The sequence below is a fragment of the Artemia sp. Qi Xiang Cuo genome, chromosome 20 (assembly GCF_049724085.1).
Source record: "Artemia sp. Qi Xiang Cuo chromosome 20, ASM4972408v1, whole genome shotgun sequence".
NCBI lineage: Eukaryota > Metazoa > Arthropoda > Branchiopoda > Anostraca > Artemiidae > Artemia > Artemia sp. Qi Xiang Cuo.
In genome coordinates, this window is record NC_142813.1 from 24,190,870 (window position 1) to 24,208,802 (window position 17,933).

The following is a 17,933-nucleotide window of genomic DNA, read 5'->3' on the forward strand; positions in this document are numbered from 1 at the left end:
ATCACTTGAAAGTGATTTCTCAAAAATTTTGGTCGGCCCAGCTCCTAGTTGGACTAGTCTTGAGTGGAGAATTGATAGCAGGGGCGGATCCCCAGCATAAGAACCACCTTAAAAGACAACAGGCTAGGCATGCACATCTTAGCGGGTAGTCTTTGATCTGAGGGCAAGCTTAGAGGAAAATAGAAAAAGTAAAACATCATTCAAATACAAAATATTTATTTGAAGAAAACTAAATTTCACTGACAAAATAATTGTGCATATCAATTCTATCTCTAACAAGACACCATGGTCTTTATTATACTATCCAAGAGAATTATACGAAAGACAAATGAATTCACTTCTACATACAATTGAGCATCTTTACAAAAATAACTAAGTACATACACTTGGACATTAACAGCATCTGAAATGAATAAATAGAGAATACTTTCATTACTTTTCACAAAGGTAAATCTTAAAGAAGGAATTTCCTTTGGAAATATTTAAAGTACAAAAGTAACGTTAGAACTATTTGATAGAGCGTGAGAATGTGTATGTATTTACGATATGTAAAAATTTGTAAAAAAAAAATAAAAAATAAACGGAGCTTTGCTTTACATTAAGCAGGAGAAAAAAGTCCACTTTTGACAAATAATAATATATTTGTGTAAAAGTTACAACAATAAATATATTTGTGTAAAAGTTTACTCGCTTGTTTTTTGCATTTAAATTAGAAATTTTTCTAATTGAGAAATAGTTTAAAATAAAAGACCTGTCTATTTTTGGAAAAATTTTCATGCTGGATGCATAGAAACGTGAGCTTTGCTTAAACTTCAAATTTCAAAAAAAAAAATTAATTCAACTGAACCCTGTATGGAATTGTTCTAAATTGGGGTGACGGTGCACAGTCAGTCTTGCATATTTTAAGTCCAATAAAGCGCCCAAATTTCCTTATATTCAGGTTCCGATTTTCTTTTATACAAATCTGATCAATATATTAAGGTGTCTAAGGGAAAAGCACGACAGCGATAATCAAAAAATTCTTGTATTATTGAAAATTCCCAGTTTTTCTCTTAAGAAAGAATTCCATAAATAGCAAGATAGTTTACTATAAACTGCTGCAAATAGGCAAACCCCGAACTCCAATTTCCTGGAATGATTAAAATGGATACACCGAAAAGGCACATACAGAATATATTATTTCAGGAGACACATTTCTGGAAGAGGAAGGGGTGAAATTCAATTCCCATAAAGTGCCAAAGTTTCCTTATATTCAGGTTCTAGTTTTGTTTTATACAAATATGGCAAATGTATAAAGTTGACTGAAGGAAATAAAACGACAGTAACAATAAAAAAAAGTTCTTGTATCACTCAAAACTCCCAGTCTTATTTATTCCTTTAAAAAAAATCCCGTATTTAGCAGGATATTCTACTATAAACGGCCGTAAATAGGAAAATACCGAACCCCAATTAATTGGAATAATTGAAATACATACATCGAAAAGGTACGTACAGAATATATTTTTTCAAGGGGGCCCATTTAAGGAAATCTAGGTTTGGAATTTAAAGAAGTCGCAAAAACTGGCAAATTATACTAGAAATATCGTCCCTGTTAAGCCTACAAGTCGTATCTGATATTTTTACGCTTCCAAAGTAATTGTGCAACGTAAATAATCCGAATGGTGGAATAAAGGGCGCATCAGGTGGCGACACAAAGCAGTCCCCGAGGTTAACTATGACACAAGTTATGAACAGATATCATAGGTTTTATCTTTGAATTGATCATTTCTAAAGCAACCACATTTTAATAATCCTACTGCATCAAGAAATCAATTTAGGACGAACAAAACTTGGTTATGTCTCAGACTTTACGAATTGATACAACAGGACCAAAAGCAGCACATAGCAAGACTCAAGCAAGAAGTCTCCCCCCTTTTTCTTCCTCTTTTATAATGTAGATTAAAGATTATATAAATACCAAGCAACATATTGTCACTATTGTCACATACACACAAGCAACATATTGTCACTATTACATCTAAAGTTTTAACATTTTATTGCCAAAAACCTTTCGCTGAGCTGTTCTCAAAGGGAGAATCAGCAGGACAATGTAGATCAGTAGGATCGAAGTGGAATTGAAAATACATTGCTCTGCTGATTCTTCCTTTGAATTAACCTCAGGAAACGGTTTTTGGAAATTATCTCGGAAGTTCGAAAATGTCAGATATGGCCTGAGCAACGTAATCCAGCGATAGTATAGTATAGGAATCATACTATATCCTAACAGCAATCCTAACAGCGATAATATAGGAATCATAGAGAAAATAATAACAATTTCATATATTGGGTAGAGGTGGTTCTAAAGGCCTGCTTTTCCGACTTACGTATTTGGCAAGACAATTACCTTGGAGAGGCTGTTAATTAATAAAAATTATGTTGTAGTTGATTTGACACAAATCAGCAGCACCAGTTCACGAAAATATGAGGGGGGGGGGGCAAAACGTATTTTTCAACATCTAGGGGGCGAGGGGGGTTTTATTTCCTCTGATGAAAATACCAAAAAAAGAATTTTTCAATGAACATACCAAAAAAATGTATTCTTGAAAATCTAGGGGGGGGGGGACATGCCCAACCCCACAATCATACTTTAACATAGCAAAAGGTTGTTTAAGAAAATACCAGAAAAACCACAGTCGGGAGAAGCTGCAATACCATTATTATGGTGAATAATCAACCTGGTCTAAGACAGTCAGGGCCATATCCATAATTTCTTTCCAGTGGGGGGGGGTAACAAAAGAAGAAAGGGTTTACCTCCCCTTGACTTTACCTTAGTCTCAAGTAAGATTTTTCTTTACCTACATTTTCAAGAGCCCGGGAAATATTTCAGAGGGAAAGAGTCAAACCGGATGCCCCTCCCCTGGCTACGGCACTGAAAATAATATATAAAATTTGATCACAATAAAATTGTGTCATCAAATGCTACTTGTTTCATTGCCAGCTATTACGATTACCCATTCACCTTCTTCAGAACTTGAGATTTTCACCTCATAATTTCTTTTTTCCCCTCACCTATTTCACCTCCACGTTTCCAATATCACCTTTAACCTCCCTATTTCTCACTATTCTTTAATGGAAGTGTCTATCTTGAATTTTACTGCATTCTTTAGCCTCAATTCAAAATAGAAAGGCCTTCCAATCATCTCTTAAATTATCACCTTTTCTAAGGGGGGCGGTATACTGGGAAAAATGGCAATTCTTAAATTAGAAGAGACAGGAAAAATAGTCCAAAAAGAGTATCAAAATAAATAAAGAAAGATGAAAGGGGCGAGAAATAACAGGGCTAATAATATAAAATAAAAACGAAATACTAATAGTTAGTTTTTGTTTTCAAACGACAAAATTGAAGCATAGCATGGACTTGCTTGTCTTTAAGACTCCCAAACAGTAGAAAAGGTAAAAAAGAACTTTTAATTAGATCTCAAAATCAGTTTAATTTTTGACAATACGTGTTTTTGACATATACGAAGTTTTGAAATACGCAATCAGTTGATGTTTTGACACTGCTTTATTTGAAAATTAATTTTACAATTTAGTACCACCTTTTTTATTTAATTGTCAAAAGTAATACCGTTTTATTTCCCAAGGTTTATTTATGCTTTATGCAAGGAAACATTATAAAACTAATAGCAGATCAACCCATATTCTTCTTTCCTGGAGACTTGCTCTTAATCATTAGCATTAATTCACCCGATCGACCGTTTCCACGTTTAACTGATTGCATTCGTTTCAGCGGAATACTAGAATTTACGTTCTAATGTTGCTACTTTTTCTTCAAAAACGCCTTTAAAACACGAATTTGAAGAATATTGTGTCTGAAACTACTGGCAAAATACATCTTAATTAGACGCAATAAGCGGCTTTATTAAAATTTCGATTACCCGAAGAGCTGGCTTACTGTCCCTTGTTACGTATATTAGGGGAAGGGGGAAGGAGGTTGCCTAAGGCCATACTCTAACGAAATCTTAGTATTTTCACGATGTGTCACATTATTTTGTATATTTTTAATGCAGTTCACCAATTTGTCACATTTGTTATTTAAGTTGCAACCCACCCCCTCCAAAACAAAAAATAAACCTGCATGCGTGTCTGATAAACAAACGTCTTTTGGCTAAACACAACAGTAAAAATTTTCTCTTTTGGACATTTATAAAATTTCGAAACGAGCAGAAACATAAATTCTCTTGTCTTCTACTCCAAACTTAGTTTCTGCTCCAAACGCGTTTCTATATTTTCTGCTCCAAACGAGCTCCAAACTATAGTTTTTGCTCCAAACGAGCAGAAGCTATAGAAAGTCTTGTCTTCTAAAGTTAATCCCTCACCCATGAAAAAAAAAATCCTACAAGCGTGCCGAACTGATACATGTGTTTCAGCTAAGCATTGAAGTATCCTAACTCTATCCATAAAAAATCCCAGGGTTCTTTTTTAAAGCTAAGCCTCTCTCCCTCCCCTTCCAAACGAACAGGATCCTGAATGCGTGTCTGACTGACAAACCTCTTTTGAAAAAGCACACCAGTAAACATTTGGTCTTTTGGGCATTATAAAATTTTCTAGATGAGCAGAGACACTCTATTTCAAAAAAAGTCTAGAGTTATATCTTTTAAATCTAAGCCCTCTCCCCCCCCCCAGAAAAAAAAACAATAAAAACTTTAAAAATGGCATTTTATATGTTTTTTGTTACTTTTTACGAGTTGGACCAAAATTTCAGAGGGAGGGTTCAAATCCGGTAACTCCCTCCCCCTGGATACGACTTTGTATCTATTAGTTTTGTTCTGGCCGTCCTGATTACGGCCAGCTGGCCGTAATCACCAATTCTAAATTACCGATTGATGTATTACCATTTCTAAATTAGGTAATACATCAATGGCATTCTAGCTAAGTACAACAGCATGTAATTGATCTTTTGAACATTTATAAAAAATTTCTAAATGGAAAATAAAAAAATTTCTTTTGAATAGACAAAATTGTATTCAAGAGAAAAAAAAAACGTATAATTTATCTTTTAAAACTGAACCCCCACCCCAAACAAAAAAAAAAAATCATACAAGCGTGTCTGACTAACAAACGTCTTTTATCTCAACACAATAGGATGCAGTCGCTCTTTAGGACATTTACAAAAATTTCTAATTGAGCAGAAACAAAAATTCTATTTATAAGAAAAATTCTAGAGTTTTATCTTTTCAGAAACAACGAAAAGTGTGTGTTGACCACCACTAGAGACAGCTATAACACGTTTCTCTTGAGTTTCTTTGCTTTGAATATGGTGTGGAGCGTAGATGTCATCTTCAGATCCAGACCCAAGTTGACCATTTGTTCCCATGCCCCATGAATAACAATCACCTAAAAGAAGGGATCATAAAGCAATAGTAGAAAACTAGAAACTCAAATAATTTTTCAATGAAACTTTTACAACGCCATACATCTGATATCAGCAACAAGAAGTCATACGTTAGAGAGAAAAAAAGGATGAATTAATAATATTAGCAGTTAATGTCATTTTATGATAAAAGATAATATAATACCTCACCAAAGCCGTACCAAGGATTTTGTTCGGGGGGGGGGGGGAAGCTACAATAAAAACTTTAAAAACGGCATTTTATATGTTCTTTGTTACTTTTTACGAGTTGAACCAAAATTTCAGGGGGAGGGTTCAAAGCCGGTAACTCCCTCCCCCTGGATACGACTTTGTATCTATTAGTTTTGTTTTGGCCATCCTGATTACGGCCGGCTGGCCGTAATCACCAATTCTAAATTACCGATTGATGTATTACCAATTCTAAATTAGGTAATACATCAATGGCATTTATCCGGCTTAATTAGGTAATTATGTATGGAAGCACCAGACAGGAAGAGGTCTTTTTTAGAAGGAAAAATCCAAATTTTTCGGTCTAAAAAAAAAAAAAAAAACCACTAAAAAAGCACTAATTTTTGCCAAGGCGAAACCACATTTTTAGAGCTATTACATTTTTAAAACGACTGTGAAACAAGTGGACCAGGTTTGCACAGGGTTCCCACGCCTAGTGATTTATCACTATTCCTAGTGATTTTTTCTCAAAATTTAGTGATTTTGACCAGGCAACCCTGGGTTCATCATCCTGTTTGTATCAGAATGTCTTTGATATTTTTAGGACAGATTAGCATACAATGTGACCGATTAGAGAATATTTTTTTAAGGTTTATGCCGCATTTATTTTTTAAGGGTGCAATGTTGCCCAAGATCTTTAGATACTTGAATATTTCAGGTGTTATTATTGTAAAGGGGAGTTGGTAATCTTGCTAGTTCAGATTAACTATGGATTTAACCACTTTTTTCTGTTAAAGAAAATGTAAAATTATGGTCTTCTAATTTTTGTTATAGCAAAACCGAATTTTTAAAAATCGTTCTACTTTTGAAATAACCGTAGACTTGTGCACCTGGTTCGTCATCTTATTAATATTAGAGCGGTAGTTTTTTTATATTTTAATGACAGGTTAGCAAAGAAAAAGACTGATTATCAAAGATTTATAGTACTACCGATTCACTACAGCACCAAGCCACCTGAGGCCAACGCTTCTACGCACGCTCCTCGTCCACCCCAATCTATTCCAAGCTTCACTTTTCACCACCTCCCCAGAATTTCTATTTCGTCTTAAATCTTCTCTTATCACCTCTTCTCGCCACGTTCGGGGAAGATTTGCTTTTCGTTTTGCCTCAAAAAGCACAACCTTTGGCAATTTTCTTATCTTGAATTTGTAAAACGCGCCATCTCAGCCTTTCTTTCATTACATCTCGAAACAGTTGGATTGAACCTTATTTCCCCTACAGCTCGTTGTTTAACGGTCAGTCAAACCTGTACCTAAAACTACCGGTAGACAATTCCTCCAGATAACATTAAAAAAATCTTCCTCTACCTTTCGAGGCACCCACGGTTCAGAACCTGTCCATACTTAACCACTTTCATTACCGTAGCTTCCAATATTCTAGTCTTGGTTCGCAAACTTATCTTCCTATTCTTCTCTCAAAAGATTCACGGCCGCAACATGCCACGATTGAGCTATTTAAAAGGTTCATCTCCCAATGAACAATCCTTTATATTGACTTTATTAGTGCTATATTACATTTCTAATTTTGAGTCCGGTTCGGACGGGGTCAAACATCAACTATGAGCCAACAACACGACAAGCTGCAGGTACAAAGATATTTGAATCTTTCCAAATTGCTAGGATAATAGTAACAATAACTACATTTTTAGGATCCAGAGCTTTATCCTTTTTCCAATTCAATAGGCTTTGTGTTTAAGGAAATATGCTGAAATAATTTAGACGAAAAGTAAAACTTGATAGTAAAGAGGGAAGAGGAGAAGAGGGGACAGTCCCCTAATATAGCAATTATAGCAATGGGAGGGGCATTATTACCTCCTACCCCACGCTAATAATGAAGGTGTATAGCAAGATACATCACTGGGAATCAAGAGAGATGATTTATCAGTCCCCCCCCCCTTCCAAAAAAAGCATTTTATATTTATCTAGAGGATTAACGAGAGTTAGGATAGCAGAAATTAAAATGAGATCGCTGAATAGATTAGACTTTATTAAGATTAGAATTTCTTATCCTTTTATTATTTAGTCTTCTTATGTATTCAAACTATATAAGAATAATGAATGCATTCACTTTCCTTAGAATTACAGTTCGCGAACTGCTTCCTACCTTTTCGACGGATTGCATGGAAGATTCCATAATCTTTGCAAGCCATCTTGTGGCTCTGATATTAAAAGGGGAATCCTGTTGTAAGTAGTTTCCATTGCAGTTTAAGAATAAGAAGGATAATAGTAACAATAGCTACATTCGTAGGATCCAGAGCTTTATAGGACCAAGTGTGAGGCCCTTTCCAAAGGGTAACAATAGCTACATTCGTAGGATCCAGAGCTTTATAGGGCCAAATGTGAGGCCCTTTGCAAAGGGTAACAATAGCTACATTCGTAGGATCCAGAGCTTTATAGGGCCAAATGTGAGGCCCTTTCCAAAGGATAACAATAGCTACATTCGTAGGATCCAGAGCTTTATAGGGCCAAATGTGAGGCCCTTTGCAAAGGGTAACAATAGCTACAAACGTAGGATCCAGAGCTTTATAGGACCAAAGGTGAGGCCCTTTGCAATCGTAAAGTTACCTTGATCAGTAATCGCAAATGACACACTTGACCCAACAGCAATATCAATCGCACGTCCTGGTATCGCCACAGAGGTTGGTTCAGATACGGCTGAGACGAGGGGGCCCAAATTTCCAGTGCCAAGGCGGCCGTACGTGGTTGATCCAAAAGATTGTACTTCTCCTATAAGTAGAAAGGAAATTAATGGACTGCATAAATATCAAAGGCACTAATGCACGCACAAGGCAAAAGTGCGTCTATCAAACGCCCAAATTTGTGCATTTAATCTTTTAAATAATTCTTATGGAAGATTTACTGGGTATTTCAAAGATGTTCTCCGTCTTTTAATGTGCAGATGTCAGTTTTAATTCCTACAAATATTACCGAGCCAGAAATATCATGTACTCATACATAATAAAATTAATTTTAAAAACTTTGTCCACAAGACAAGTTTTTCAAAGAAAAGTAAAGAGCTCCAATAAGCCAAGAATTAGCAAATATAAAGTCAAATAATCTTCCAAGCGTAAACCTACCAGAAATCGATATCGATAAATAAATGAAATGAACAGAAATTACAATAAATAACCGAGTCAAACTCAAAACAAGCCAAAATTAACAAAAATGTGCCCAAACCTGTGTATCTAATTTTTTAAACAATTCCTATTGAAGATCCACTGGCTATTTCGAAGATTTCCTCCTATTAATGTGTAGATGTCAGTAAAATTGTCCATAAATATTACCAAACCAAAAATATTATATACTGATAAATAATAAAATAAAATATAGCATAAAATAAAACATAGCATAATATGTAAAAATATATATACTGAACCAAAAATATTACCGGGGGACAGCAAAAACGAAGCAAAAAGCAAAGAACGAAGCACAGGGGTAAAAAAGTACAAACGGCCAGTCTCGCTAATTTAATATAGCACATAACTAAAATAGAAAATAACTATAAAATAGAAATAACAAGATATTTTTTTTTTACCTGGGGAGTGGAGGAGGGGTGGCCCCCGATTGACGAGCCTGCGTATGCCCTAAAACTTAGAATCCTGCTCTTTGACAAAAACTTTCTCTCCGTGCTGATTCATGCATACGAAACATGAGCGTCGACTAAGCAACATGAATACCAAATCTAGGAATCTGAAAATGACTACTTCAGACACATCCTTTATACATACTGGACACTCAGGATCCCTTTTTTGAGAAAGATGAAACAGCCACATGTGACTGATAAAACTAAAAGCGGCCAATGACGTTATTGAAGGTGCATGGTGAGAATTAGCGAAGGCCAACTGTCACATGATGTTTGGTGTTGAGTTCTACAACTTCAAAGTACTGAATAGGTCGTCGTAATAGGGATCGCTGTCTCCTAATGAAATACCTGACCTAACTAAGTTTACCCATGTTACGAATAGAATGTAACAAATAGCTGAAATGGTAATGATAACTTATGGGATATCAATAAATGCATTGTCATTTTTAATCAAGAAGGTAGTATGCTATTATTTTATGTATCTCAATTTGAAAGGGATTATCCTAAATTGCAGTTTAAGAATGTAATTTACAAGTGTACAATACAAGATCCCTTCAGTTGCTATCTTTCTTTCTTTAGCAACTGAAGATCCCTTCAGTTGCTATCTAAAATTCAAGTTGGTTTCTAAATAGCCCTAATAAACTTTATTGCGCTATATAAATTACATCTGAAAACAAAATCAGCTAAAACACACCTTGAATAGGCCTTAAATTACACCAAAGAATAGCTGTTTAAGGGTTTAGTGGGCAAACGTAAATAATAATTACACTTCTTCCCTTAGCTTTTTTTTCAAGATCAAAGTTGCTCCCTAATCAACTCTCATATATTTTGTTGACCGGTATGACAAGACTTGGAAACTAAATGAGCTAAAACTCACTTCGAGTCTAGCATATTTAGACGGCTTAAGATAAATAAATAAACTATAAAAAATTATTCATTAAATCAATAAATTATTCACTTATTTATAAAAAAAATACATTATTTAATTAAATAAATTAATTATTTTATAACAAATTATAGGAAAAAAATAAATAAATTATATTTATTATTTACACATTATATTTATCATTATCATAATTATGTTTTTTTATCATTACATTATTGCTACAATTATATTATTTCATTATTATATTTATTTTTATTATTCATTATTTATATAGTATACTTATCAAATAAACAAATTGTTTTATAAGTTATTATTTGATCAATAAATTATTTATTTATTAAAGTTAAAAAAGATCATTTGTTGCAATTAATAAATTATATAAAAAAAGTAAATAATTTAAAAGAATTACCGTTTACTGACATCGCCAGGCTGTGATGCTGCCCTCCAGCTACAGCAATTGCTCGCCCAGACAAATTGCTATTCAATATTGGAAAATATATCACTATTGCATCATCGCTATCACTTTCAGTTGCTATTTGATTGTAGTTGTTCAACCCACAAACATAGATCTGATCCGAGCTTTTAATTTTCATATACGTCGCCATTCCTCCAGCCCAAACGTTATCGAACAAGGCTACTTGCTTTCGTCTCGACTTCCCAGTTTTTATCATCAAGGCAATCTTCTGAGGCTCTAAGTACCCAGCTAAAATAGTATAATGATTATAGTCGTAAAAAAATGATATACAATAATTATATATAGGTATTTTTGAAGACCACACTGCCTTTCCATGACGTACAAATAACAGTTCAATAGGAACAAATCCTTTTATTTGACAGTGAAACAACAGAAAAATCTCTGGATATATCGGGCACATTTACAGTGGCCGTCTTCAACAGTTTATCTGCTGAATATTTAACAGTGAAACAACAGAAAAATCTTTGGATATTTCGGTCACATATACAATGACCATCTTCAGCAGTTTGTCTGCTGAACACGGCCACTAAATATATGACCGAAATATCCACCGATCTTTTTTTGTTGTTTCACTGTCAAACCAAAGAATTTGTCTCTACTGATCTGTTATAATAATTGTAAGAAAATTATAATCATATTGTTAATATTAAGTTATTAATTTTTATATTGTTATAATAATAGTTATTGTAATAAAAATAATAATATTTAAGCATAAAATATTATTATTTAAATAAATTTAATAAATAAAATTAATTAATTAATTAATTCAATAAATTATTTAATTTAAAAATTAAAATAAATGTTACATAATTATAATTATTATTATTATTAAAAATATCAATAATCATAAGAAAATAATTAACAACAATATTTAGGTAATTTTACCAATGGTCGTCCTTAGTAAAGTAGACGAAAGAATTAAACAAAGAGACTAATAAACGATTTAACTTACAATCAAAAGTTCCATGATAAAAACAAACTTAAAAACCAGAACTAAAAGCTTAAAGAACCTTGGCTAGTGATGACTTAAAATAGAGTAAAGTAGAAGAAGGACTTAAACAAAGAGACTAATAAAAGATTTAACTCACAATCAGAAGCCTCCACGATAGAAAACAACGTAAATTACCAATTACCAACTTTGCCTTACCGTCGTTGTCATGGCAACAGGATTGGAACTTGTATGACAACATTGCATCCACCGACATTCTTCGGGTCAGAATGTCAAGTATAAGGGAACATCAGTTTAAGCTACAAGGTAGACGCTTCTCAAAAGACACCGGAAGATGTACCTTCTCCAACCGGGTCATCAACAAGTATAATAGCCTGCCCTCATCAATATTAAATAGCCCAGATAGGTATTCATTCACGAAAGAGCTTGATAGGTCTGATCTCACCGATAGTATATAGCCCAGTTGGGGATTCATTCTCCAATAGGGTCATCAACAAGTGGAAGAGTCTGCCCTCATCAATAGTAAATAGCCCAGGTGTGGATTCATTCACGAAAGAGCTTGATACGTCTGCGCTAACCAATAGTATATAGCCCAGATAGGGATTCATTCTCCAATAGGGTCATCAACAAGTGGAATAGCTTGTTCTCATCAATAGTACATAGCCCAGATGGGGATTCATTCACGAAAGAGCTTGATAAGTCCGCGCTCACCAATAGTATATAGCCCAGATGGCGATTCATTCTTCAATAGGGTCATCAACAAATCGAATAGTCTGCCCTCATCAATAGTAAATAGCCCAGACGGGAATGCATTCACGAAAGAGCTTGATAAGTCTGCGCTCACCAATAGTATATAGCCCAGATGGGGATTTATCCTCCAATAAGGTCATCAACAAATGGAATAGTCTGCTCTCATCAATAGTAAATAGCCCAGACGGGGATTCATTCACGAAAGAGCTGGATAAGTCTGCGCTCACCAATAGTATATACCCCAGATGGGGATTCATTCTCCAGCAGGGTCATCAACAAGTATAATAGCCTGCCCTCATCAATAGTAAATAGCCCATATGGGGATTCATTCACGGAAGAGCTTGATAGTTTTCATTTACTTGATATGTTTTCTAGTTTCTTAGAGAATCGTAAGAGGTTTGTATCTGTATTTCTTTTTTTTTTCATTAAATTATCATTATTAAAAACCCAAACTGGAAACTATTACAGCCTTAGCTTATGATGACTTCACTTTCATTATTATTATTATCATTAACTGTCATTAATTAATATTATCAATATTATTATTAAAGTCAATAATATCGTAATATTATTGTTATTAATTTAAAAAAAATTCCAAAAAAAGAGTCTTTTCAAAGAGAACAAAAATAATAAAACCCAAAACGAACAGAAATTACGATACATAACCAAGTAGAAGACAAAACCAGAAAATAAAATGGTGATTGACACTTTAATATATATACTGATATTCATTCCTGAAAGCCTTAATAATATTGGATTTACTAAAGTTAAAAAGGAGAAAGCATTTAAAATGTATTTTGTTTATTCCACTGTATTTTTTCTCTGTTTTACTGTTTTATTCCACTGTTTGTTTAAATTATACCCGTTTTTCCTCTGTTTTGCTGTTTTATTCCACTGTTTATTTAAATAACACCCGTTTGTTCTCTGTTTTACTGTTTTATTTCACTGTTTATTTAAATTATACCCGTTTTTTCGCTGTTTTACTGTTTCATTCCACTTTTTGTTTAAATTATACCCATTTTTTCTCTGTTTTACTATTTTATTTCACTGTTTATTTAAATTATCCCCGTTTTTTCTCTGTTTTACTGTTTTATTCCACTGTTTGTTTAAATTATACCCGTTTCTTTCTCTCTTAAATTCTATAAATGGAAAAGCAGTCCAGCCTAAGAAATCATTCAGTTTTTGTATATTGCTAACTTTTTCATGTTTATTTATGTTCATATGCAATTTGCTTTCTTTTTTATTTAGAAAGACTCAATTGAAACGACCTTTCTAATATGGTATTTTTTTATAATTCAAAACTGTCAGTTTAACAATGTGTGAGTGGGCACTCTAATTAGAGACGGCACTTTTGTCAATCAAATGTGATTTTTAAAGTTCCATTTTGCTTATTATTTTGACGTAATTTGTTAATGCTTCAAAATTTATCATACATTTACAAAACAGAATTATACGTACATTTAAGACCGCGCTAAAAATATATTTTTCCAGTTTAGTTCAGTGTTGCCTATGTGAAAACTCCATTCTCCATAGATACCATTTCTGAACGTCCCGAGACAAAAAAGCCCAGTTCCAATGAGCAAAATGTTTATAAATTGTCTGAAAATGTATATTTTTATGACTGTTAGGTGTTCTGTTGAGAAATTCTGGTTGTGTAATTGTACTGGTTAAAAACAAAAGGAAGGACAAATCCAAATGTTTCGTAGCTCCACTCTCCATTTCTGAATATCTCACAACGAAAAAAACCTGTTCTAATGAGCAAAATGTTACATATCTTGTTTGAAAATGTAGATTTTTACTACTATTTGTGTTCTGTCTAGGAACCATGGTTGTACAAGTGTTATGTACTAGTTAAACACAAAAAGGAGGACAAATCACTCTTTTTAAGGAGGGAGGACAGGGGTTAAACAGGAAGACATGTCCTCCTGTTAAACACACCCAGGAGGACAAATTTTAAATCCTTTTTGTTAAACACAAAAAGGAGGACAAATCACTCTTGTTAAGGAGGGAGGACAGGGGTTTAACAGGAAGACATGTCCTCCTGTTAAACACAAAAAGGAGGACAAATTTTAAATCCTTTTTTGTTAAACACAAAAAGGAGGACAAATCACTCTTTTTAAGGAGGGAGGACAGGGGTTAAACAGGAAGACATGTCCTCCTGTTAAACACAAAAAGGAGGACAAATTTTAAATCCTTATTGTTAAACACAAAAATGAGGACAAATCACTGTTGTTAAGGAGGGAGGACAGGGGTTAAACAGGACGAAATGTCCTCCTGTTAAACACAAAACGGAGGACAAATTTTAAATCCTTTTTGTTAAACACAAACAGGAGGACAAATCACTCTTTTTAAGGAGGGAGGACAGGGGTTAAACAGGAAGACAAGTCCTCCTGATAAACACAAAAAGGAGGACAAATTTTAAATCCTTTTTGTTAAACACAAACAGGAGGACAAATCACTCTTTTTAAGGAGGGAGTACAGTGGTTAAAAAGGAAGACATGTCCTCCTGTTAAACACAAAAATGAGGACAAATTTTAAATCCTTTTTGTTAAACACAAAAAGGAGGACAAATCACTGTTTTTAAGGAGGGAGGACAGGGGTTAAACAGGAAGACATGTCCTCCAAAAAGGACGTCTGGTAACGCTGCTGATAGCGCAGTTCTTATGGTAACATTATATTTATAATGTTCATAAGATTATATCCTACATATAGGTATCTTGGAACTTTTTAACATAATAGCTTGTGTGAGATAATTTCATAGCTCTGTTCCAATTCGTTGTTAAGCTAAGGCTATTTATAATTTTTTAAATTTCTCGCTAAATGTGCAAATATCAAACTGGCTTGAGCTGTAGCTATTTACTTCATTGTAAAAAAAAGGTACGTTCAGACGGCTTCGTTTTAACCCCAGCATAAATCCAATGGTTTTGTACTTAACAACAAATATTACAGACAAAATGACAGAAAAAGATACCAAACACTGATAAGGTGTCAAAATTGACAAAAATTACTGACAAATGAAAAGTGTTGCACACAAAATGACAACAACAAATCACAGTCTACCTATCATGGTTTTGTACTTAACAACAAATATTACAGACAGAATGACAAAGGACAAAAAAAAATTACCAAACATTGACAACGTGTCAAAATTGACACAAATTACAGATAAAATGAAAAAAAAAACATTACACAAAATGACAACAACAAATCACAACCAATTTCTTATGGTCTTGTATTGACAACGAATATTACAAAACCCGCATATGTTTTTTTCTTGTCACATATTATTAGCAATTGAATTTTCACTGTAACTCTAGGCATGTCTTTTTCGTCAATGCAGCCCATATACCTCAAAAGATTGAAGATCTTTGCTTTAAATTTGCCCTAAGCCAATCAAAAATAGTTTGTTTTTATTTTGTGCTAGGTTATTTGGTTGTATCTCAGATGTCTTTTTAAACCGATGGTGACAACCCTAAGGGGCAACCCCATAGGTTCATTGCACACGGTTTTATTTTTCTTATATTTTCCCAAACATTTTGGCTATCGCCACCCCCCCCCCCTTCCCCTGGTAAATAATATGCCAAGCAAAGTAAATATCAAAGTTATTTATGGATTTTTCGAAAGAAAAAAAAACATGGATCAACCCCCCGGCCAAATCATTCAGCAACAAGTTGTAATTACTAAATATATTTTTAATTCAATCTCCCGGAGATGACTGTTTCCATGAAGAGTCTAAAACCTTAATTAAAAAAAAATATAAAATCATAACGATAAATAACTATAACTGTATTGAAATAACTATAAATTTATCACACCTCAATGAAATTATGATATCACTAAATACGACCTTTGGCTTTTGTAACAACGATAAAGGTTTCATAATAAGGTAAATAGAAATTATTTACCAACTGTTTGTCTACTGCTCCCTATACTAGCAGCTCTACTAGAGAATCTTCCCAGTTGACCTTGTTCAGGACAGCCAAATGTGTAAACATGTCCGGTTTCAGATAAAAGGATCATGTGATTTTCACCAGATGCAATTTTTGTGATTGGTACAGAAGGTAGAATTTCAACTGGCATCTCAACTTTTGCAGAACTGGTTGGAATTAGACCCAGATCACCACTTGCAGCTGAAAAGTGGAAATTCACGTTTAAAAAAGTACAGAGTTTACTGCTTATTTTCCTTTTTTCCCGGGCTTCTGTTTTTCCTCGTTTTTCTTCTTTTTTAAAAAGAGAGAATTTAACAAGGAGAGTAACCAAGAGTAAAACTAAGAAGAGTGTCATTGACTGAGTCTAAGATTTTTGGAGTATCTTTGAAAATATCCGGAGGCATTTGGAGAGTTACTAAGCTTTAGTCTACTAATTGGAGTTACTTTGCCAGTGCATCAATCCTGAGCCGACTCGACGTCTCCCAGACTAAATGGCTCAGTTGAGTCGTGGGTCTCCCATGACTGACTTAACCTAGCACATGGTCTGATTTCGTCAACAACGACCAATTACAGGCATGAGCTTTGTAATCACCTTTTTCCGTCAAGGTGCTCACCGGACTCTGCCACTGTTATGGTAATAAGGTCCCTGTTGGCATCCTGACTTGCATGTTATTCAGCCAAGGCTCAAGTACCCTAGCCTGGAGATGTCCAAGGGAAAGGCTTCTGTTTAATACGTCAAGTGGGAACTTGGCCTTGAAGCGCAGTAATCTTGGCCTTGAAGCGCTTTTTTTACATGTCCCGGACTAAATAGCTCGTTTGAGTAGTTACGCGGTTATGGGCATCTTCATCAGCCACCTGATGGCAACCAGACTGATATCCGAACGAAATACTCAGAAGGATTTGCGTTGTTATGGCAATAAATTCCCTAACAGTGCCGTAGATTGCATGCTGTTATTCAACCTGTTATCCATGTTATTCTGCTGTCCTAGGCCGAAGACATCCAAGCGGAAGGCTTCAGTCTAACACATGGAGTGGAAACTTACCGTTCAAGTGCAGTAGTCTGTAGCTTATTTGACATCTTCGAAAACTACATAGCTCGATTGAATCCAGGATATCCACTGGCCAGATTTACATTCAACTATGCACAATAACTTTCCAGCTGCCTTGTTCAAGTGGCCAAGGAGACGTTAAGGTATGGGCATCTCTACCATCTACCTGGTAGCACCCAAACCTCAATGCCATTCAGTCAAGACCCAGTAGTCTTAGGCTACAAACGTCCAGGGGGGTGGGTAGAGGTTAAAGTTTCCGTGGGGTAGCTTCCACAAGGGACCCATCGACCAGCTTGGTATTACACAGAAGGATACCCCAGCACTTGCAATTGTCCCCACATCGTATTGGAAAACTACAATAGTCTTAACGCTAACAATTGAGCACGAGGATAAATTACTTTATGAAAGCAATTAATGAGACTAAATCCATGCTAAAACGCACATTTTACGAAAGAACCAAAAAAAACTCATTTCCAGGAAGCTAAGAAGAAAAAGCAACCAATACCGTTAAAGTTATATTTTTAGCCCTCCCTCAAAGCCCAATCAGGAATCTCCTTCTAAGGCAAAAGGGTCTCTATTACCACTCCAATTCAATGCAAAACGAACTGTTACAATAGAAGAATATCTTTTCTTTCTAATAATAGCATTCAAATCGATTCAAAATAGATTATTTCACTTGATTTACCTCTCTAT

The 17,933-nt window shown here is 34.5% G+C and overlaps 1 protein-coding gene across 1 annotated transcript in view; it reads right to left on the reverse strand.

Moving 5' to 3' along the window:
- Positions 1 to 1,308: 1,308 nt before the first annotated feature.
- The window catches only part of LOC148940029 (regulator of chromosome condensation-like), a 58,012-nt gene continuing 41,387 nt past the window's right edge, over positions 1,309 to 17,933 (reverse strand). The window contains exons 5-8 of the mRNA XM_089105842.1: positions 16,168 to 16,392; positions 10,498 to 10,791; positions 8,185 to 8,346; positions 1,309 to 5,376 (exon numbers count right to left, since the gene is read on the reverse strand). Of these exons, the coding sequence (XP_088961968.1) occupies positions 5,201 to 5,376; positions 8,185 to 8,346; positions 10,498 to 10,791; positions 16,168 to 16,392 (857 nt within the window). The 3' untranslated portion in view covers positions 1,309 to 5,200. The remainder of the gene's footprint in view (positions 5,377 to 8,184; positions 8,347 to 10,497; positions 10,792 to 16,167; positions 16,393 to 17,933) is intronic.